The 24,644-nt window shown below is 36.0% G+C and overlaps 1 protein-coding gene across 1 annotated transcript in view; it reads left to right on the plus strand.

The window, feature by feature from the left end:
• The window catches only part of LOC121297390 (teneurin-3-like), a 258,654-nt gene that overhangs the window by 118,915 nt on the left and 115,095 nt on the right, over positions 1 to 24,644 (plus strand). The window contains exon 4 of the mRNA XM_041223701.1: positions 23,850 to 24,065. Coding sequence (XP_041079635.1) covers positions 23,850 to 24,065 — 216 coding nt within the window. The remainder of the gene's footprint in view (positions 1 to 23,849; positions 24,066 to 24,644) is intronic.

Here is a 24,644-nt window from a genome sequence, read left to right on the forward strand (position 1 = left end):
TGTTGAGACGATACTTGTCATTCAAGAGACACTGGCTCTTTTTATGCTTAGCCAGGTTAATGTATAGCAGTCTCCCGATAGTAATCTCTTATCTGTTTTTTGAGGTGATGAAGTGTTCAAGCTTCTATTCCTACCCCTACTAGAAGCGTGTTTTATTCATGGATGTGACCCAGCCACCTCTACATGGTTGTTATTATAGACGACAAGCAAGACTGAAAGAAGCCTGCTTAACAAGACTCGTCATGGTCTGTGGATCAGGTTATTCTTAATCCTACAATCATTGTAACAGAAAACAGAACCATGGATATCTTATCTCATTGAATAAATAAAGGGAAAAATGTGACTGCTGTATTAAAAAAAAAAAAAAAAAAATATGTAAATGCCTGAAGAATGTGTCAGTCCCCGGCTGTGGTTATATATCTAAATTAAACAAGAATATTATACAGATCAAATTTTTTCCAACAGAACTTTGTTTTAAAGGGTAAGTGGTAATATTCAGCACATATTTTGTACATTTAGTGAGCCAGATAGTTTGGGTTTAAATTTTTTAAAATGCACTTTTGACATACAATTCTGCCTGTTCCTATTTGGAAAATAACTTTGTTTTCAATTTAGATTATTCAGGGCATGACTATAAGTATGTAAATGCACAATCTAACAAAACATGTGTTGTATATACTGTAAATGAGTATATTTGTAGCAAGCTTGTTCAGTAATCAGTACTTTTCTGGCTTCTCAAATGGCTTTCTTGTGAGCCTTCACAAAAGCCAGCACAATAGTTTAACACAGTGACGAACTGGTGCTCTGACCTTTCGCTCCAAAGTTACTGAGTTCATGTCCCAGCACCATCACTTCAATTGTGTCCCCTTAAGCACTTCAGACCACAGCTAATTAACATGGCATTACTGAACCAAAGCTCATACCGGCTTAACAGGATGCACTGACAGGCAATCTCTATCCAGTCCCAGCCTCACTGAGCTTGAGAGTGTAGGGGATTTGTACTGTTCTGTAGAAACCAGTTTCAAAAGGACATATTGCACAATTATTAATATCAATATTATTAGTATATGTAGTAGCATTATTATATTTATTGTCATATGTACCAAATTCAAAATTAGCCATTTATTTTATTGTTATAATGAGGTACTAATGAGTGCCAGTACCCCACATAAAGAGGTCCAATATGGCCTTAAACTTGCCTTGCTCTACTGCGTGTTTTACATGAACCAGTAGAGGACATTGTTAAACAAATAAAATAAAACCAAGTACAAAAAAAATCTAATGTACTGCATTAACAACAAAATAGTGTGAATAGAAGTTATTATGGATGCAGAATACTGTATCTTAGCTCAGGTCTAAGTAAATAACAGTTTCAGTTTCACTGTCTATAAATTACCAACATTGTTGATAGGTTGTAGCATTTAATTGCATAGTGTTTGTAATAAAGCACTTGAAATTAAGTATAACAGTATTAAAATATATATTCAAATCACCACACTTTTTTTAAATCCAAATGCCCAGCATGACAGGTTCAAGACTAACCAGATGAAAATCACATTATTGTTTCATGCAGCACTCTGAAACCCAACTGCAATCAGTAATCTTAGGTAAAAAACAAAAACAAAACAAAAAAATTGACCAAAGCTGAATCTGTGGTTTGAACTATCCTGTTTTTATAGTTCAGTTGTTAGTCTTTTCCTATGGGTGTTGCTTCGGCACGTTTCAATGTTTAAAAAACAAAGTTGGAACTGTTTAGTCAAAATATAATTTAAAAAACCCACAAATTAATACATAATAGGCCACAGTGGGTGTTCTGATGCTGACTAAAAAAGCTTGTCTTGAATAAAGCAGCAATTTAGATTTGAACCCTCTGCCTTACCTGTCGCTGTATGTAATTAGCCACTGATAGTGTGCAGCTTTTGACTCTCTTTATCTGGGGATATTATTGTCAGACAAGCAGTGAGTCACGAGAAAGGTTATTGGCTGATATGTTCAGGAAATAATTGTGGCTTATCTTATGCCGGTGCCCCATTCATTCCAGGACTGTGATGGCGTTTTTTGTGTAGGTGCTGGGTAGATAATGCAAAGCCTACAAGCAGCCAAGTGCCAAGTGAGCAACTGTATTATAAAGGCCTAGATTCATCTGTAAAAACAAGCCAGAAGTAATGTTCTCTCCTACTGTTAAATTATAGGCAAAGTGACGTACTCACTTTATGTGGGTGGCATCTCTTCAGTGCCTTTTAATTATTAGCTTGCTCTCCTGGCACCAGTGACAAAAAGAAAGTGCCAAATAAGTCATCATTTTGCAGGGTTTCCAGTGGGAATCAAAGGGCATTACATTTGAATATGCCTTGATTGAGCTGCAGCTGCACTTTAAGAGGTATTTAGTACTGCAAATCAGATTCTCTTGTGGGCCAGCTAATTTTACCCCTGCTTATGAAGATGGACATTCATTATATTGGAGATAGGCAATTACATTTTTATTGTTTACCTGACATATGACATTTAGTCACATACATTCTAAAACATACTTTAATGTAGTTTTTTATTTGCATATGAGTACTTCTTGTCAGTCCACCATAGTGCTAGAGCTGAAAAGCTCAAATCTATAATAACTAATTGTCTTTAATTAACTTTGTATTCATTTTTGATTGCATATTGTGTGTCCACATGATTGTGCATTGTTCTCCCCCCGCTCCCAAAAGCGAACTTCGTTTTTTCATCTATTGGGAAATGCTTGTGCATCGGACAGTGATGTCGAATTAACATTTACTTAATCTGCTTCTGAGGATTTTCACTTTTATCTGTAGTTTGTTTGTTCTTGTGTTCTTGTTTATGAAACATTCTCTTGACAAACTTAAAGTCCATATCCCACATAGATACATTTTGGGGGTCGTACTTGGTTTACTTTCACAATGAGCAATGTCTGCAGGCCGGTAATTCTGAATGTTGTTTTGTATACATTTTACCCTGGCTAGCAGTTCATTTATGGCAATAATAAAAAAAAAAAGTATTTCTATATTTGGTTTGTTGTACCATTTATATCTTGCAAATAGTGTTTAACGTTTCCCATCCATCTTGTCTGGAGCCAGGGTTGGATATCGAAGTGTGAGTAAGCAAGTCAAAACCGGCGACAGCCAGGCAAGTAGCCAGAGTTGGTTTATTAATGAATAGAGAACATTAGTTCAGAGACTGTAGATCCCACCATAGTTTTCGTACACTGTGTTGTATGTACTCTGTGCGGTACCGTTGCTGGTAGTGCCACGTGAGCTGTTCAGTGTATTGATATGTAAATAAATCACATGTGCCCACGGGGCATATCAACGTCAACCTCTGTCTCGATCTCCTGCCTCGGCAGCGAGTGCATGCACCGACACTGCAGACAGCTACTTTGTCACAAGCAGTAATACCCTGTATTTTTCTAAACAAGGGATTTAGGGGAGCTCAAAACAATAATTGTGTGAAAAATAGCCATTGTTACAACTGTGTATAATGGTATTTAAAAGAGGATTAATTTAAAGTGAAGATTTTATGTAGATAAACATCCCAGCAGAGGGAGTGGATAATAGTACTACTCTTGTTGAAGCCCATTCACTATGTTGAATATTATCCCTTATGAAAATGTATTTTTATGTTGTAGTATAAAGAAACTTTTACTACAGCGTTTACTGCAGTATCCTCCACAAAACAATTTGGTTATGAAAAATATAAAATTGGATACATTAACATACCAATCCATTTGTTGTCAGGAACAGTCACAGATGTAATTTGAGCTACACTCACATAGTATTTGCAGTGTTCAAAAATAAAAATAAAAAAAAAATCGATACGGGGCCAGACAAGGTGGGATAAAGACAGGAAAACGAGGAGGTATACTATATTAAAGTGTGAACAGTCCAAGGTTAAAATAACTAGAATTGATTCCTAAAGTATCCCAACACCTGATCATTGGCAAGCGCTCCAATTGGGGAAAAAAGACTACTGAAATCAATCTGTAAAAAAAAAAAAAAAAAAAACAGCTTTGTATGATGTGATTTTCATTGCTCCATATTCATTGGTATGTAACTAATTACAAAAAAAAAAACTATCTGCCTATCAATCTATCTGTCTAATTAATATATATATATATGTACACACACACACACACACACACACACACACACAGACAGTGTTGTCAAATGTTATAGGGTTACTTGGAATCCTTTTATTTCAAGCTTCTCTCAAAAACAGAATTTTAGGAAAAATCTTTCGTAGCAAAAGTTTTGCTTTTGTGGATGAGGAAAAAAAAAAGTTATAAGAAATTGATGTCTACAATTATTTATTTCAGCAATTTTTTCGTATAAATCTAAAAAATGCTAATCAAAAGTATTCATACCCTTTGATACTATGCTATCTAGAAGGTGCTAGAAATGTAAATATGATAATGCAGAACCTAATTCTAGAAAAGTCTAGAAAATGCTGGATTATAGGTGAACATTCTTAGCGAGTATAAAAGGGTTAGGTATAGGTGATTGCTGTCATTACCAATAAGTCAATATGGGGGGGGTCAAGAAGAGCTACTTCCTTGTAGTGACCCCTGGGCAACATCTCTGACGGAAAAAAGCTCTTCAAATCGAACTTACCATGCAATGCTTACGCAAAGCAATGTTGGGCTTGGTTAGTACTTGGATGGGAGACCACCTGGGAATACTGAGTGCTGTAGGATGCATGTTAAGCTCATACAAATATATATAAAGTCAATATGGGAAAAAGTAAAGCGCTATCTGAAGACTTTAGGCAAATAATTATTTATTGTCATAAAGCTGGAGAAGGATACAAGAAGATTTCCAAGCATTTCAGGATCCCAATTTCAACAATAGTTTCTATTATCAAGAAGTACAAGACTCAAGCACTCCCTCGGTCTGAAAGAAAGAACGTTCTTCCACCAAGAACAAGTAGAAGAATTGTAAGGAAGGTTAATAACAATACAAGATTAACTGCCAAAGATGGGACTAGGGTTTTCATTTCAACCATAGGTCGAGCATTGCATGGTGAAGATCTCAGTGGTCACAGTCCAAGAAAAAAGCCACTCTTAGGAAAACATCACAAGAACAATCGTTTAAAGTTTGCAAAACGGTGTTTCAATGATGGATAGTCAAAGGTTTTGTCGAGCTCTTTGGTCACGCTGATAGACGTTCCGTTTGGAGAAAGTCTAATGAGGCGTACAAAGAAAAGAACACCATACCCTTACTGTCAAGCATGGAGGTGGTAATATCATTCTGTGGGGCTGTTTTTTCCTCTAATGGCACAGGAACTTTAGTTCCAATACATGGTAAAACGGATTGCATAGCATGCCAAAAGATATTGGCCAATCATCTGAAAACCTCCACAACAGCAGTTGGTTTAAAACGCAACTGGACATTCCAACACAACAACGCACACATCAAAATCTAACCCGATCTAAATCATTGATAATTTTTTATATGAGTTGAAGAATGAAGTGAAGAAAGAAGTCCTCAGAATTAAAATGGAACAATTTTGCATTGAAGAATGGTCAAAAAGCACTTAAGAATCATGCCAAAAGCTCATTGACAAATATCATAATCTTTTAAAAGAGTTTATTATTGTTAAAAGTGCCTGAACTAGCTATAATTTAATTTTCCTTGTCAGGGTAATTCATTCCTATATATTAGCATTTTTTTGAGTTTTGCAAAAAAAAAAAAAAAAAATTATAATAAACATATTTCTTGTAACATTTTTTCCTTATACACAAAAGCAAAACTTTTGCTAAAAAAGGTAACATTTTTCCTATAATTATTTTTATAACCCTAACCCCACTGGTGTATATATATATATATATATATATATATATATATATATATATATATATATACACACACACACACACACACACACACACACACACACACACACACACACACACACAGATTCTAAAATTGTCATTAAGGCAAAAGTGTTGGGGGGGGCGTTGACTCAGGTAGGGGTGAAATTACAGGCATTTTTTCAGAGGGAGTATTTTTAACATTAGGTAGATAGATTACATTTACAATCAGGCATGCTTAAAATTCAAAGGTTGAGCACAGTCACGATAAAGAATCAGGACGTACACTTAACATGTTTTATAACTGGTGAAATATAATTCAAAGCTGCTGCAGCATGTCTACTTTTGTCATTTCAAATCTTTTCACAAAACAAACATTAAACTTTAAAGATGTAGTGTCTAATGCAAAACCACATCTTGAAAAAAATGCATTTGTAGGTAAAAAACGCTAACATAAAAGTTGTTGTAAAAGAAATTGCAATGTCCAGTGTGAAAACACAACACAAAATAATAAATTAACTTCCAAAGTAGCACTATAGTTTTAACATGTTCAATACAAAAAAATGGTGCTTGAATTACAAGCTTTTGAAGTGTCAAAAAAAAAAACATCAAAAATATGGATTGTAGCATAACAAAAAGAAAGTGTAATCAGTCAACCTGCAAGTCTACATCATCTGATCCGAAACCGCCAAACTCCACGTCTTCATCATCTGAACCAAAGATAACCCTAACCCTTAATCATTCAATGCACAGAGCAACTACTTCTAGGCACCTTTTTTCTGCTGAGCTGCGGTATTGTGTGTGTGTGTGTGTGTGTGTGTGTCTCTCTCTCTCTCTCTCTCTCTCTCTCTCTCTCTCTCTCTCTCTCTCTCTCACTCACAGACAAAAGTATTTGGGCAGTTAATAAAATTGAAAAACCACAAAGAAAGTGATTTCTATAATTTCTAATTGTTCTATTGAAAGATATAAATTAGAGATTGAACTTTATAATAAAACAACACATTATTACATAACATATAATGAAAAATAACATGCAAAAACTAATTTTGTACTTTGACAAAGGTATTTTGGCAATCCACGTGTTTTGTATGAAATCCATGTATTGCTAATTATTGACAATTACCATGATTGAAAACTAACACCTGATGATAATTATTGAATAAATAAGTACATAATCATGATCATTAATATCTGCGTGGTCGACAGGAACTCTGTTAATTAATTTGCTGCCGACCACACCGTTAACATTGCCTCCGCCAGACCACATTTAAACCAACAATAGTAAAGAAAATCACTCTTCTTTTAAATAACACAAAATACATTCAAATCATACCACAGCAACACCCATTCTAAATAAACATAAATAATACATTTTAAATCATAAGACACCATCAGCAACCCGTTCTTTTAAATAAACCCACTATAAATACATTTAACAGCACAGTACATTTATTTACATGCAGGGCTTTTCCCTGCCCTCTCCATTGACATGCAGGAATTTTCTTCTGCCCCACAAGCTAATATCCTTTGGATATGTAAATGCTTTTATAAGCATATTATAATGTCTGCAGCCAGCAGTCGTTACAATTCAAACACAAAACTGAACTTCAGTGCTAAGTTTACAATACAGTTTACAATGGATTTAGTCAGCTGGTCTGAGATAGCAGATGTTTTCGTCCCTGCTAAGCTCAGTCTTTTTATTCTGGAAAAAAAAAATGGATCAAGCAAAAAAGGTAGCCAAAACCAGACATGTCCAAGCATTTTGTTAGCTACTTCACCAGCTAGGCTAGCTAATTTTTAAGGAGTCTAATAAAGCAAAGCAATAAATAAATTAGTGTGGTATACACACAACACAATAAAGCTGGAATGGCTTAAACTAGACTGTGTGAACATCTTCATTTTATGATCTTTTTATATTGTAGCCACAGCTGCGTGTCATGCATGCCATTTTGAGGGCCTCCAGCCATCCTTTTGGTTTCATTTATTTTTACCTGTCCGTATCCTAAGGCGTGTTTATCCTCAAAAGGAAGATGATCCATGATTAATGCATTCCCCAATCACAGCAGCAATGTCTTTCTACAGCGCTTTTCTATCCCTCAGTTACTCTGATTGGTCTCTTCATGAGGTACAATAATACAAAGATTGATTGCAGGCCAGCCTCTGCTGGGATCATATGAAACATGGATCACAAATTGTGCCAGCATGTTCCTAATTAAACTGTTACCATGGATGGTGGGTTATTACAAAGAACTCATTCTTTTATTCATCTGTATAAACAGTACTGTGTTTACCTTTTACATCTTATCCTTTACCAGGACAGGATTTTGCATAGCTTTGTGTTTTCAGTCTCGTTGTTCTTGATCACTTTGCTTGTTTTTGGTAACACTACAAGATTAGGTATCAAAGCCAAAATAATTGTTAACAGTACATCGTATTGAAAGCAACAGCAATTGGGTTTGTTTGTTCATTAAAGCTGAATAGCTTTGGACACTATTACATTTGAATTCTTACATACAGGTGGATTAGAAATTCAATTGCCTTTCATTAATCAAGTCAACTTTGAAGGCACTGTTATGACTTTAAATACTTGAGTTTATCTATTTTAGAGATATTTGTAAATTCAAGTCAAATTCATTCCCTTTAGCTTTTAGCAAAATATAGTCTTGCAGTTTTTTCTGTTTTTTTTTTTAAATGTATGACTGAAAATGTGACAACATCATTTTGACATCAACTTTTTTTTTGATTGACAGTTGGTGTCCTTAATGCCCTACTGAAAAATCTAGACACATTTATTGTATTCTGGCATTTTTCCCAGACAGTCCCACATAGATTTTTGGCACCATCAAAAAGGTCATAAAATTCTTTAATGCAGTGGCCCTGTACCCCTTTCCAAATAATTTAGTCTACCACATATCTTAGATAGGGTCATAGTATACCTATGAAAACAGGAAATAATATGGTATTTTCTAATTACAGTACTAAATTAAGTACTTGCAAAACCGCTTAACTGTAGAAGCCAACTGCGCGTCAGAATGAGGCCAATTAGACTGTAAGCCAATATTTTGGTTTTAGATTTGTCATGTGTTGCAGGGCAGATTCAGTAAAAACTAAGCCCTTCATTAGTAAACAATACATTCGTACACAGATGTATGTAATTCAGTATTTAAAAGTGAACTAATAGGACTTTCATTTAACTTTAAACTGACCATTGAAAAAGTGCCTTGATTTGCTGGCTCAGAAGACATTTTAGGTTCCATAATTTTAGGGGGGATTCCGATAAATATTTCTATATATATATAGATATAATATATATATAGATATATATATATATATATATATATATATATATATATATATATATATATATATATATATTGCATCATTATTCAGACTGGTTTTCTTTTTAACCAGTGCTCCATTTCTTTTTTTTAACTCTTTGCACTCAGCCCTATTTCCACCTGTTTTTCACTGTTTTCAGTTATGTATGTTTAACTACTTGATAGTTTGTACTGCATGCATGTAACATATCAAATGAAAGGCCACAATATTTCCCTTTCATACTATGTAAGTTGCAACAGGATCAGGCATACTATATGTGGTAGAGATGAGAATATATGTAAAAAAAAACAACAAAACAAAAAAAAACATTTTTCTAAAATAATCATGTTTGGGCACTGCTATATACAGTGCCTTGCAAAAGTATTCAGACCCCTGACCAATTCTCTCATATTACCGAATTACAAATGGTACATTGAAATTTCATTGCGTTTGATATTTTATTTTTAAACACTGAAACTCAGATTCAATTATTGTAAGGTGACATTGGTTTTATGTTGGGAAATATTTAAAAAAAAAAAAAAAAAACTGAAATATCTTGCTTGCATAAGTATTCATCCCCTGTGCTGTGGAAGCTCCCAGTTTGCACCGATGAAAGAAATTGCCCTAACGAGGACACAATTACCTTACCATTGGCCTCCACCTGTGAACCATTAAAGTTGCTGTCATGTTTTAGGGATAAAAACCCCACTGTTGAAGCATCCTTGGTAAGGCTGTGAATCTGAAGGAAAATGAAGACCAAAGAACATTCTACAGAAGTTAGAGATAAAGTAATACAAATGCATAGATTAGGGAAAGGGTACAATATAATATCCAAGTGTTTGGATATCCCAGTGAGCACAGTTGGATCAGTAATCAGGAAGTGGAAGCTGCATCACACCACCCAGGCACTGCCAAGAAAAGGCCGTCCCTCAAAACTCAACGCTCAAACAAGAAGGAGACTTGTGAGAGAAGCCACAGAGAGGCCAACAATCACTTTGAATGAGCTACAGAGTTCAGTGGCTGGGAGTGGAGTAATGGTGCACCAGTCAACCATATCAAGAACTCTGCATAACACTGGCCTGTATGGGAGGGTGGCAAGAAAGAAGACCAAAGCAACATTGGAGTGGCTCAAGAACAAAAAGGTGAATGTCCTACAGTGGTCCAGTCAAAGTCCTGATCTCAATCCCATTGAGAATCTGTGGCATATTTGAAAATTGCGGTCCACAAGCGTCGTCCAACCAACCTGAACAACCTGGAGCAAATCTGCCAAGAAGAATGGGCCAAAATCACTCGGACACTGTGTGCAAAGCTGGTACATACTTACCCCAAAAGACTTAAAGCTGTTATTGCAGCGAAAAGGTGGCTCTACCAAATATTAATGTGTGGGGGTCGAATACTTATGCAAGCAAGATATTTCAGTTTTTTATTTTTCTTACAAATATTTCCCAACATAAAACCAATGTCACCTTACAATAATTGGTTTTGAGTTTCAGCGTTTAAAAATAAAATATCAAACAGAACGAAATTTCAATGTACCATTTGTAATTCGGTAACATGAGAGAATTGGTCAGGAGTGTGAAAACTTTTGCAAGGCACTGTATATATTGTAATAATAGATGGCTAAACAATAAAAAAAAACTGCTCCACTGAACTTCAATATTAAATGAACGTGGGGGGTGGGGGGGCAGCTGAGCTTCTAAGCTTTCCAATGATACCGTCCCTTTCAGTCCAACTGCTACAGTGACGGAACAACAGATTCAAAACGAAGCTGTGAACTCTGTCATATGATGAGAGGCTTAACTTCAGGCGATCGTAGTTCCGGTTAAGAGTACTGCATGCACACACTGAATACGTCTTTGAAAAGCCTGCTGTCTGTAGGTGGTTTTTACAGTGCCTGAGTAATATGTGCGTAGTTTTAGGTGCGCTGATGCCCCAAAATGAATGGGGCTGAGTTTCAAGAGTTAAAGCGAAAGCCACCTCTTGCAAAACAACACCTAGATAGACTTAATATCGTTTTTTGGGTTTTTTTTTTCAAAACTGTTTACTTACTGCAGTGTACTGAGTTTCTATAATACTTAAAGATAGCAATACTTTTACTTATTTATTTAGAGATTGTAGCCTTTCAGGCATTCTAAATTGGGTGGAAAATACAGTAGCTTGGTGTCTTAAAATATCTCTGCAGGATTTTCCTGCACTGAAAGTTGCAGATATGCAGGAGTAACTTGGAAAATGCACGATTCCCGCAATCCCAAGCTGAAATTCAAGCCCTGAGTATTACTCTGAATTATAAAAAAATAATGTACTTAATTCAACCCAGTGTTAAACAATGAACACAATAAACATTTGAGTAATAGCACTGTAGATGCAGATATCTATTGGAAAAATATTAAAACCTAAATAAGTTACCATTAACACCTTCTCACCAGAATTTGCCTGACAGTTTCAAAACATGGCAAATGAAAAAGATCTAGATAGCAAAAAAAGTTTTAGATAGCAAAAAATAAACACATCAGATGATTCACTGTGGTAATGAAAGTCCTACATAACTTTTTCTTTACTCCTGGGATATTTTTCTATTTTAATGTGTTACATATTATAAGGGCTTGCTGCAAAATAAAAGCACACACACACAGGGGCCATGGCCACGCCCCCTGCCCCTGCTGCTATGCTGTCTCTGCCTGTGTTCAGAGCAGTATAATGGCTTGTATTACTTTTTGAAAAGCAAACAAATATCCAAATGAATATTTAAATTATGATAAAATATCCGAACATGAAAATTCTGTGTTCGTGCTAGCACTAATATTACTTAAAGCCTTGTTTTTGCTGTAACTCAAAAATGGTTGTTCAGTATAACTGATACTGGAAAACAAACTAGCACTAACAATAGTGCTAGTTTACAGCTGTGTGGTTCTTGAGTGCAGCTGGGACCTGCAACAGAAGACGTTGTTAAGGAACCGATTGAGCAGGTAGGTTCGTCCGGTGCTGAGTTGACCGAGAGGTCCTGATTGGCTGGAAAGCATGCCAGGGAGGCTGGGCAAATCTCAAAAGGGTGTCTACTCCACAGTTCGAGGCGACTGCACCGCCATGCTACACAGACGGGTGCTGTGTTTGCATCAAGGAGGAGACCGTCCACTCCATGGAGAGAACTGCTACACGAAACCCTTCCACTGCAAGACTGTGCTCGTTCCTGGAGCGGGACATTCCTTTTACTAGCACTTGTCTTGTGTGGAAAACATTTATTTTTTGTTTTCTTTTGTTTTCTTTATTAAATGTGACAGTATGGCTACCATTGCTAGTAGTCTAGTGTCAGCACTCTGCGGCATGTCAACACCCAATACTCTGTGTTTGCCTCAGTATTATGCAGTGATGACCCATGTATATAACATCACCTTGTTACAGAGGATCATTCCTTTTCCTCCTAAAGTTATCAAATCCTTTTTTTTTTTTTTTTTTTTTTCATTTCTGTTCCAGACATCTTCATGTGGTAGCTCTGGTCTTTTTGGAGTGATTTAGCATGTAAATTGGGAAATCTTCTCTGCATGTACCTTTTGATCAAGAAAGCTCAGTAATCACATCCCCAAACACTATGCCCCTGCAGATCTGCATACTGTATAAGAATCTCACTGAGGTGCCCATGGATATTTAGATTGCTGGATATTGCTTTGGGCAGCTGATTGATGAATATTAAAGAATTGTGCAAAAAAAAAAAAAAAAAAAAGCTGCCAAAGATGCAAAACCAACAAGCTTGCCAAAATAAACAGCTTGGCTTGTCTGTTACTTAAAATGTAGATATCCTTATTTAATATTTATCCAAAGATGTGAATAAATTAAATATATACCAATAGTGTCACATTTTGTTGAATTATAAATAATGTATGAACAGTTTTTCAAACAAACTTTTTTTATTCAAAGCTGTAGTGGTTAAACTTAACACTGTTGTATGAGGAGGAGGTTAAATGTCAGCAAAACTGGCAAAGAAAATGTACAAAATGAAATTTACTGGTTGCATAAATATTCAGCCCCTTAACTCAGTACTTGGTATACGCACCTTTTGTAGCAATTACTGCTATGAGTATTTTTGGATAGGTCTAGCTTTTCACAGTAGGATTGTGACATTTTTGCCCATTCTTCATGGGAAAATTGCTCCAGTTCTGATAAGTTTGTTGGGGGTCGTCAATGGACTGCAGTCTTCAAGTCTCACCATAAATGTCCAATTGGATTCAAGTCAGGTCTTTGACTGGGCCACTCAAATACATTAATTCTCTTCTTGTTCAACCACTCCAGTGTGGCTTTGGCTTTGTGCTTCGGGTCATTGTCCTGCTGAAATGTGAATTTCGTACGTGCAGGAATGAGTGGCAGTCCAAACAGAGGGTCTATATACAATGAATCAATGTTTATCATCATCTTCGGTGACAACACACACACACACTCAATAATCCACAATGCCCAGAAAACGGGAAGTGTTCCCAGTGCGAGTGTCCTGTACAGTGTCCAGTGTTCAGTGAAATGTTCAGGGCTTGGTGATATCTGGAATTTGTGCTGGCTTTCGCAGCTTCAGCTCCCAGTCAATCTCCATCTGCAACACAAAACAAAACAAACACAGCTCTGACACAATTAGATTTTCAGTGTAAACTTAGCTTCAACACCTTTGTCTGCCAAACTCCTCCCATGATCTGCACGGCACCATGCTTTATCCAATCGCCTCGCACATCACAGCGATCATAATAGTTGCTTTGCAGTCTCACAGCTACTCCCTTTCACCAAGATGGTGATGGCCGGCCTATCCCTGTGAAGTCGCACCACCAACCTTACATAGCGCCCTCCTAGGTTGGGAGGTAGATTTGCAGCGCAGATTCATTCTCTCTCTTTCACAGGTACTTATCAATATTATATATATATATATATATATATATATATATATATATATATATATATATATATAAAATCAAGAACTGTGTTAATGCATCAGTTAGAGTTCATATTGAAATGACAAAAGTAGGGAAATGCAATGTTAGGGTTTTTAACCCTAACTCTGGATTCCCTCCCACTTCCTTACAAGCAGTGGAAGGGGCAAGGCAAGACAAGCAACCACTGACAGCCATCATCAGTTAAGAAGAACAACATACAACTCTCTGCAGATAACACAAGAGACATCCATCATCATGGTCCATTAGGTGTATGACCTCTAAGTGCTCCCTAGAGACCTACTGGGAGGCTACCGAGGTTGTTGGAGAAGGCACACTGCATAAGGATGGATATTTACGAAGACATGTGTGTTCTGTCTGCCAACGTAGTCCTAAAACACTGGAGAATACAGAACATGCTGGTATTACAGCACAATGTATACAGCCCAACTGTGACAGTGAGGCTACCCCTCCCATTAGTCTGTATTCTGTTGCTCATCCAGCATGACACTAAAAAACTCTCAAACTGACATGACACAGTACATTCCACTCGCCCATGTAGCATTGTACCTCACACCTCATGATATTGCAGGTGACAATATCATTGTGTCATACTTCTGTTGCATGGGTGTCCTGTTCTTATAGTGCTCCCATTCCCCTTATCCATGCTACTATGAATACTAATGCCAGCCCATCACCCCTTCCTCTCTTGCAAAAGACTATTATGCTATTGAACGTCTGCAGTTCCATACAACAGAAAGTTATGCTAGGACATAGATATATATTATAGCACTATTGGTAGTCCTGTCATGCACCTGTGTCTCACAAGTTACCATTCATATACACTTCCCCTCATGTTGCCCTGCATGCAGTTCCCCACTCCCCACCCAACAAACTAACGCACATCAAACATGTGGATGCCACACTAGACATGGCAGAGGAATTCATAGAGGTTCAGTGTCATGTTGGTGCCATTATTATGCATTCGTGTCCTACTAGACCTGCATAAGCAGTGCCGAGATATACACTACCCATGGCAGTAGGCTTCTTACAGTTAGTGGACTAGGATGATGAATGTCTCTTGTGTTATTTGCAGAGTTGTATGTTGTTCTTCTTAACTGATGATGGCTGTCTGTGGCTGCTTGTGTTGCCTTGCCCCTTCCACTGCTTCTAAGAGGGTGGGAGGGAATGTATTTAGGGTTAAAAAACCTAACATCACATTTCCCTACTTTTGTCATTTTAATATCATTCTGAAGTGATGCATTAACTAATTTTTTTTTTTTTTCCAAAGAATTTCCTACCTTTTTGAGAATATATTTATAGCTACAAAGCCTGTATATGTTATTATAGAGCACAAAAAGAAAAAGTGGCTATATTTGTAAACTTGATTAAACACATCAGAGGTGTATACATGTTAAACACTGACACAGGTTTATATATAATACACATGATTAGTTTTTCTTCACTTATTCACACAGTGTTTAGCAGTCTTAGCCCTACCCAGTGCCGGCACTGTGATTTACCCTGGTGCAAGACTACCCCCCCAAGAAAAAAAAGCCCAGCATTGTGCAGCACAACCTAAGGAAAAGCTTTTGAAAATAAATACTTCAGCAACATTAATCATATCGTAGGCGGAAATTGGATTAATGTTATCAAGTAGAAAAGTTAGTATGAAAACATATCGATAAAAACACATGTCAAAACCTGGCCCAAGAGAAAAAAAATCATTCTATGAACAAACTTAACAAATTAATATCCCAAAAGCATATATATATATATATATATATATATATATATATATATATATATATATATATATATAAAAATGCAAAATGTTGACCATCCGTTAGTTAAGGCAGAATTTTGTGAGGCGGACAGACTCAGCTTGTTCGATGTTGAATAATGAACAGATTTTAGCACTCTGATTCGGGGGTGCTGTATGTGTATTGTGGTCATTTTGTTTAAACAAAAAGTTTACAGCAGTACAACATATGTAAAACTATAACGTTAATATTATTAGTCAAATATATGAAAACATCGCCATAAAGACCATAGTAAATCAAGGTTTATGCGTTTTATACTGTACAATGGCTGTGCCAGCAAAAACATAGAATAAAAGTAAACATAGCAAATGCCGCAGTGACTGTCATCTACTGTCCTTGATGTACCTTATTTCTGCAAAATATCTACCCGTAGAACAGGAAAACTGATTAAAAAAATGGTACTGTATATAGTAAACTGCACTTAATAAATGCAAAAAACATGCCTATAATACAGGAAAACTATGTATTAAGCAGTAGATAATTCCCCATTAAAACCCATGTTATCTGGCAGGGACATGCCTCCTCAGTACGTTGTAAATGGAACTCCATTCTAACAGGATCTTTTATAAGTGGAGTACACCTGTACAGCTTTGGCCAAAAGTTTTGCATCTCCCTGTATAATTAAATCATTTTGCTTCACAGAGTTGAATGAAGCCTGTGGAATAATTCTACGTTAGTATGTTGAATTACATACAGTTTTGTAGTTTTCCAGTTTTTTGTAGTTACGTAATGAAAAACTGTGACATTTCAAATCCAACATGTCTTAAATACTACTGTACAAGTCTCAACTACTGTATTGTCTCAATCCAAAAATAAATATAGGTGATGCAAAAGTTGTGGTCATAGCTGTACCATCTCTCTCAGCAAAACGTAACAGTTGATAGTTTTCAAGCATAATTTTACTATAACCAATACAATATTTAATATTTCAAATTTAATACACTGTTTTTGTATGTCATGTCTAGGAAAGAATGCTGTCGATCTCTGTGAATCTTGTAGGTGAATTTACTGCAGCATGAATCTCACCAGGCATGTGTGAACAAAACTCTTCTGCCTCCTGTTTCCATTCACTCAACAGGAAGAGGCTTGTGAGAATAAATAAACAAAGCCAAATTAATGTGAAGGACTTTTAATCTCAAAGAGGCTGTTGCCTTCCATTTAATACTTGATGCATGCTCACCGCTATTGCAATTTTACTTCAAAGCGAGCCAATCCAATTCTATCCTATACAGTTCTACTGAGAAGAGACACCTTATTGGACATTGTTTATCATGTTTAAACAGTTTGAGCAAAGCTAGGGTGCTGAGGCTGGAGAGTTGTAGCTCTATAGTAACGGTGGAAAAAAACAGTTGAGTGCTTAAAATATTAAAATAGCATTTGTTTCAACAGGTGTGTGGCATTTTTTAATATACAGCACTGACTGATTGAGACTAGTGGAATGACATTATAATGTATATGGGAAGCAGGGCAACTCTGATGCATAGTGGGATATGACTGAAAAAATCTGTCTGATAGTGGTTATTTCTGAGACTTAACTCTAATGGAACTGCAGAATTGTTCTTTCAAATTTGATTTAGAAAAGAACCATACAGCCGTGAGAACCATAATGCAGTTTTTTTTTCTGTAAAAATAGTACTATTTATTTTGAGTGTTAATTTTCACTATACAGTATATCCCCATTGTCAGAATTGTATGATTCCGTCACCAAGTACTGTAGAGTGCAAATGGAAGGATGCTATTTTTAGGGGCCCTTGCATACCAACCAGTATATGTGTTGGATAGAAGAAGAACATATAAATGACTGAAGCAGTGCAGGTTGCCAAATAATAAAAAAAGCAGAGCTGTATATTATTTGAATTATCTGAGTGCCTGTGTGCTATGGAACTATAAGACGTTGATTTAGGATTCTGGATGTTAGTCCTTCTTTTTTTTCTTATTGACCATGTTGCTGTAAATGTTAGCAAGCCCTTGATGTAGACTGTGGCATATCAGTTGGGTTATCCAGAGTGTATGAATTGCCAAGTGAGTTGAGTGCCAAACTAGCTGTGTTGTTCTGTAATGTTTGACAAGCTCATGTACAATAGCAGGTCAGCAGGCTTGGCATTTTGAAGGCAGCAGGACACAGTCAACTGTTGTTTCTCGGGAAACCTAATCTGTAGGCACTACTTTAACAAGACCAAGACTCACTGCATTTTATGCCCCTCGGATTAAATGTCAGTATCATCCACATACCGATACTGGAATCTCCACATTTACCGTTAAATAATTAATATACTTAATATTAGTTTTTTTCTTTAAATCTCCAGTGTCTTATTTTTGTTTCTACCAGTCTCCCATCCCTACCCTGGCCTCCCAGTGGAAAGCATACATTTCCGATTTTAGTGTTGCCTGCAGCAGGTACTGCAGTGCTAGGCTTCTGTGAAGAAGGACTGTGGGATCTATTGTTGCATTAAGCATTTCTCTGAAAGAAGCACTGAGCAGTAAAAAATAAAAAAATAAATAAAAAAATACAGCTCCCTGAAGTGCAGCAGAAGACTTTCATTTCCAGAGGCTCTGAAGGTAGTTAGGAGTTAAATGGAGAGGCTTTATTATACTGCATTTTCTTTACAGCCCCCGTCCCCAATAAAATACAACCAGTGAGGTTATGACCTTGAAGGGCTCCAGCATTCCCTGGGGATCACGGGCAGAACTCATAGGGTGCTCTGTCACTCATTTGTCCACCCACCCATCCCTGCTGGTCCCTTAGTGTCAATAATGCTGGGCCCAGAGAGAAGTTTCTCGGAAGGCTGCTCTCCCTGCTTTTTGAAGGAAACCTGAGCATTGCAGTGTTATTAATGAATTATGACAGTTTTTGTCTGGCAGGGCAAATAAGTTCTAGTTTTTATTTTATTTTAGCATACAAGTTAATGGAAGATGCATGGATTGGCAAGATTTCTGAGAATACCCCCTTAAGTGCAAAATATATTCAGAGAAGGGCATTCATCCAGCCATAGAGCTAGCCTGTAAGTGGTAGCGCTTTCATATCAAAACCACCACGATAAAGCCTGAATAATTTTCCAAAGTAATCTCCACACAGCTGTTTTCAGAGTGGCTGTTTGTTTGCTACACACCAGTTCTGCCAGTATAGTGGCCGAGCTTTCTCTGCTTTGCAAGTATAGAAACAGCTTGATATACATGCTTTTTTTACAGCTAGGTTTTATAAAGATTACATGGGGAAAGCGTTGTGCTTTCCTCGTCACTGAAAGAGCCTGAAGAGAAGTGGTATGTGGTCTGTGTCCTGCTTTTAGGGCAGAGTGTGTGAACTAATGAACAAGGAGTTAAGAACAAATGAGGTGAGGTGGAAACTTTCCTTCATATTTTATCTCATGGCTGTTTGTAAGAAGAATGGAAATATACATTCTTCTCGGTAAGTTACAGAATTTTCATCATGTTGGCTATAACCAGGCTATTGTTATGGTGACATTGTATTTTATTTTTTATTTTTTTTGACGCAGGAAATTAAATTAGGCACTGCTTGTGATTGCATTGTACATTATACTAATATTTCTTAGTGCTTTCTTTCTGGTACTGACATGAATTACTTAAAATCCCTTTCTATAAACCGCTCTGCAAGACTGAACCTTGAACCTTTTGCAACGTATTTGCACCGGAATCCAAATTCTGCCATTGCAAATGTAGCCTTTTTTTTTAGTATTGTGTGTGTGTTTTTTTTTTTTTTTTAATGTACTATTTCTCTCCTAGATTTGTATTGTATTTAAAATATTATACGTTTTGTTATGAGAAGATTGTGTTTATATGGGATCCTGTTTAACAGAGATGTGTTTTTGCTGGAATACTGATGCTACATTTAACTTGTCTTAATAGAATATTTGTTTTACACTGATGCCCTTCATATGCCTAAACCTGTAACCACTGAGAAAGATGGCAAGCATTTCTAGCAGTAAAGAAAATAAATGACCTTAGCACCTCGTGCTTTGTTTCTGTTTCTTGTTAACATATGCAGTCAATGCCTCTATGGTTAAGTGGTTAAAATTGTGATGACTTTTATTCCTGTCGACCTTTGTCACAGATTTTGTTACAGTGAGCTAAAAGCAACCTCTATCCTCACCTTTTTACTGCATTTCTGTAATTTTTATAGTATTTTGGGGAATCATCTTCCTCACTTTCTCTTATGCCAATTATAGCACTATAAGTTTTTGTTTTGTTTTGTTTTTCTAGATCTGCCAAACACATTTAATTCCCTGCATAGAAATTTAAAAAAAAAACAGCAAAAAAAGTAAGAGTTACATACATGCCACCTTTCAACTCTGAAAACTACAAAATGTCGACTAGAATAAAAAGTCATTTACAGTATAAAATTCATCTTAGGCATATATGTTGCTTGTAAAATATCATAGGTGGACTACCTTTCTGTAATTCTAATGTTTTGCCTCATTAAATCTTGGTGCTTCAGTTCCCTGGTTGGCCTTCTTTTTGTTTAGTTGACTACCTATTTCCATGAATGGTTCTTGCTGAGTGGCCTGTCATATAATCCTTCTTGGACTGAAGGAAAAGAATAGTGGAAGCCCAGAATGCTGGAGCTATTTACAGTCTAGGTAACACAGAAACAGTTATGTTAATGACAAATACCAGCAATGTAGACTCTTTCTGCTGAAGATTGAAGCTTCCCCCCTTTATGATACAAATACCTGAGTTTGAATTGACGGGTAATATGAATTCTGTAGGTGTACTGTATGTTGGCTTGAAAGAGTCTTGGTAGTTTTAACCCAGGTCCTGCTTTTCTCTAACATGAATGGGATAAAATATTTTATTTTTGAATTGCCGAGGTTCCTTTATATAGCCTGTTTTATGCAGCTTTGTTTTATGTTCATTCACATTTAAATAACATGTATACCTGTCCACAATTGATCCATTCAGCTACTACTTGAAAGGTTGGAGTGGAAGGCCTTTTTAGTCATAAGTCTTGTTTTACTCAGACACAAAGCTACAAGCTGCAGTTATATTTGCATGGAGGGTTTTAATTAAGTGATAACTGTCACAACAGGATGACTGTACAAGCATGTGATACCCAGCAGTGAGATAAATGCCAAGGCCAGTTCAAACAGGTTGGATGGTGGGCAGGGGGTCTATAAGACAAAATGATTGTACAATTAGAATGAATAAAAAGATGAAGCGACGGACAGAGTGAGAGAAAGTGTTAGTGGGAAATGTTTTTTACAGTAACGCATACATGAGCAAATGGGAACCTGAGAGAGAAGAGATCTTATTTTAAGGTTTTAATATTTATTTTTTGTACCGTTGGCAAGATTTCAGTATTCAAGGATGTAATCTTTCCTTATTTCCCTGTGAGAAGTGTATAACATATTGTTTAGATCTCTTTATAACTGTGTTTAACCCACTGAACCGATCTCATACTGTATTTTACCGATTGATCTAACAACTGGAACCCATCAAATCTTCCAGTCTGTTAAAGTATAATTTAACATCTTTCGGTAGATAAGAGAGTCAATATCTTCTTATCCTTTTTTTGTCCTAATAGCGATAGTGTGTATTTCCTGGGAGGCAACTGCTGAAGTGTACTTCTTTAACAGCAAAAATAATAATACTGTAACACTTTAAATAAACGCCCCAGTGTTTATTTACAATATTTGTCAGTAGCCTCGGTGCCTATTGGAGACCGGCGACTATTTGAGACTGCGTTTATTATGTAAGATCACTAACATCTGCAAATACTTCAGATGCAACATTCTAGCAGCGTCATTAAAGGTTGTGTTAGTGGGTAATAACAGTTTGTATTGTAATAATAATAAAAACAGCAAAATCCACTAAAGACAGCACTGTAAATATCGTAACACAAGCGTGTATTAAGGTAGGCTCGTCACACAATAAAAAACAAACAAACATGGTTTTAAAATGAATAAAAAGCAATAAATATCATCTTTATTAACACATATTTATTGTTCACCCTCAAAACGTGTACATTGGTAAGCATGGACAATCAATGAAAAATTAACCAGCAACTAATTTTCATTGCAAAACAACCACATGAAATACTGTGTTAATACGAAAAATAAGTTCATACTGTTGGCCCACAACACCCATAAAAATGCTTCAAACTGTTTAAAGATTAACAATAAAGTCAATACAAGTACCAGTTTTATCACAAAGTCAAGCAAAAGTGTACATTGGTATATAACACAGCTGGAAAAGAAGCAGAATAGGAATATTCATTGCAAGACTCAAATGCACAAAATACTGTTAATACAAAAAAAAAAAAAACAATAACAACAAAACATGTACAAATACACTAAAAGGCATTCCTGTTAATACCAGAAAACAACTTTGTATTTTAGTGGAACTGTGTGTATTGGCTAGAACGTTCAGATGTGGATATTGCATAACATAAGGTGTTGAACATGTATATATTTTTCAAATTGCCAAATATTGTTGCAGTGAAATAGTGTTCTTGTTTAATTCTAGGGCTTCATTGCATTCATAAACCTTTCACCTTGTCCTGCAGTAATATTAATTTGAGGTAGCTTAATGTGTCTGAACCACCATGGCTGAGATCATAATCTGCTTAACTGATTCTAAAATAAGCACAGAGTTATTAAAAAAAGGATCCGAAGGGCTGTCGCGATGATTTTAAGGGCACTGTGGAATGGTTCACCATAGAATTGTGCTCTGGATGCTTGTACCATTCCACAGTTTGCTCAGAATTTGCTTGTGAAGAAGATTTAGCCGTTTTCTTAAAACCTCACTCCCCTTGCTTTGTTCTCATCAATAGAATGAGAGCTCAGTCTGCTGAAAATAGTAAAACATGAATTAATTAAAACAGAACAGCTCCTTTTTCTTCAGGCAGTTTTATCCTTTCCAACAATGCTGAATCCCTTATAGAGAACAGTAATTAGTGTAGCCTGGGACAGCATTCACTTGTACAAAAGAGATGAGCACCACACAACAGTGGTCATTTTGTACATTAAATGATTAATTAATGTACAAAATGTAAGACAGTCCAAGTGATGATGAAATAGAAAGCAAGATGTGGATATTGCATAACATAAGGTGTTGAGCATGTATATATTAAAAACATAAACTCTAAATCATCAGTCTATTAGAATGTTAATGATTGTCATTGAGCAGGATAACATTTTTTATCTGTTCATAGATACATGTGTTGTTGTTATTATTATTATTATTATTATTATTATTATTATTATTATTATGTTTTTTTTTTTTAGTCATGCTTTCTGTTTTACTGAGGTTCGGGGTCAGGTAATCAGCAACCTTGAATCGGTCATTGTTATCACAGATTAATTACACTTTACATAAATAAAAAAAAAAAAAAGTATTTGAATACAATTTCTCCAGTCTGTTGCTTCACCTCTATTTACTTTTAAAATCTTTAGTCATGCAACATGCTGGCCTATTACATGTAAAATCTGTGCTCCTTAGTGAAATAAAAACAATGCATTTACATTGTTTTCGTTTCCCATTTATTTTGTTACCAAGTAACTGGCAATTCAATTTATCATGATGCAAACAGTGATGGCTTTCAGTGATTGCAGCCACTAGTTGGGATGTGAAATCTCAAAGCTTTCCCTCAGCCATCATTCCTAAATAACAAGTTTTAATGGAATTGGAGCTAGTCCTGTTTGCTGGCTTTTTCATAACTTGCTGATAACAAAAGGCAACCACTTGAGCCTTCTGGACGGCCACTTCAGCTCAAGTCTAGTATTGTTTTGGGGACAGAACTATGTCGGTTTCCTGAGAACTGGCCCCAAAACAACTTTTTTGTTTGTTTGTTTACAGTCTTTGTATATGGTCACATTTATTTAAGTATCCCAAGGACACATTTTGTTCTTTTTGCATTTATTTATTTATTTATTTATGTATTGTTTCTTTGTTTGTGTTTAAGTTTAAATGATGTATTTGTTTACTAAAGTACTTATTTGTTTATTTATTTTATGTATTTATTTTTAGGTACTCCCATGCCATCCTCTTCATCCAGTCCGTCAGTCATTGAATGTTCTCATTCCCAACCTCCATCACCCAATCTCCATGACAACCAGAGGCGGTTGCTAAGTAATAATACCACCCAGCCAGTTCATGAATTTGACACCGATGAAGAATACACTGCTGGGTTGTATTTGCCCATAATAGAGTCTGATCCAGTTCCTGTATTTGTTCCAAGTAACGGTAAGAACAGATTACCCTCCATTGGTTCTAATCATGAAAATCATTGTGCAACTTAATAAGCTCACATCAGTATCTGCATATTAGCACGTGTTTATAAGCAAAACAAGTGCCAGTGTTATCACTGAATTTGTGAAATGAATGTAGTGGTAAGGTTAAGATGACATCTGATTAGATTTGGATTTTATCTGTGTTTCATATAAGAAGTGAATTTTAATCCACTTGCATTCTGAACACTTCTCATATCATTCCTACTGCTATCTTGTACAGCACACTGTGTTGCTTCTGATGTACAAGTATTTAGGGGCTGACAAAATATAATAGTAAAGAAAAAGCAAGATGCTTTCAGATTATTACAGGCAATCAGTGTTTACTGCAGTATTAAAACTCTATACTGTAGTTTATTGAGACGTGAAACTAGCATTAGGGTTTTTTTGACGGTCAGTAATTGTAACAGAATTATAAAGTCAGCTTGTAATGAAGACTTATTGATAGGAGTAGGAACAAAAACATTTTATTCAGTAGCCTTATTATTGTCAAACCAGGTCACTCACCCTGCAGTATCTCAGCTATTGTAAAAGT

This window comes from Polyodon spathula, chromosome 2, assembly GCF_017654505.1.
Source record: "Polyodon spathula isolate WHYD16114869_AA chromosome 2, ASM1765450v1, whole genome shotgun sequence".
Taxonomy (NCBI): domain Eukaryota; kingdom Metazoa; phylum Chordata; class Actinopteri; order Acipenseriformes; family Polyodontidae; genus Polyodon; species Polyodon spathula.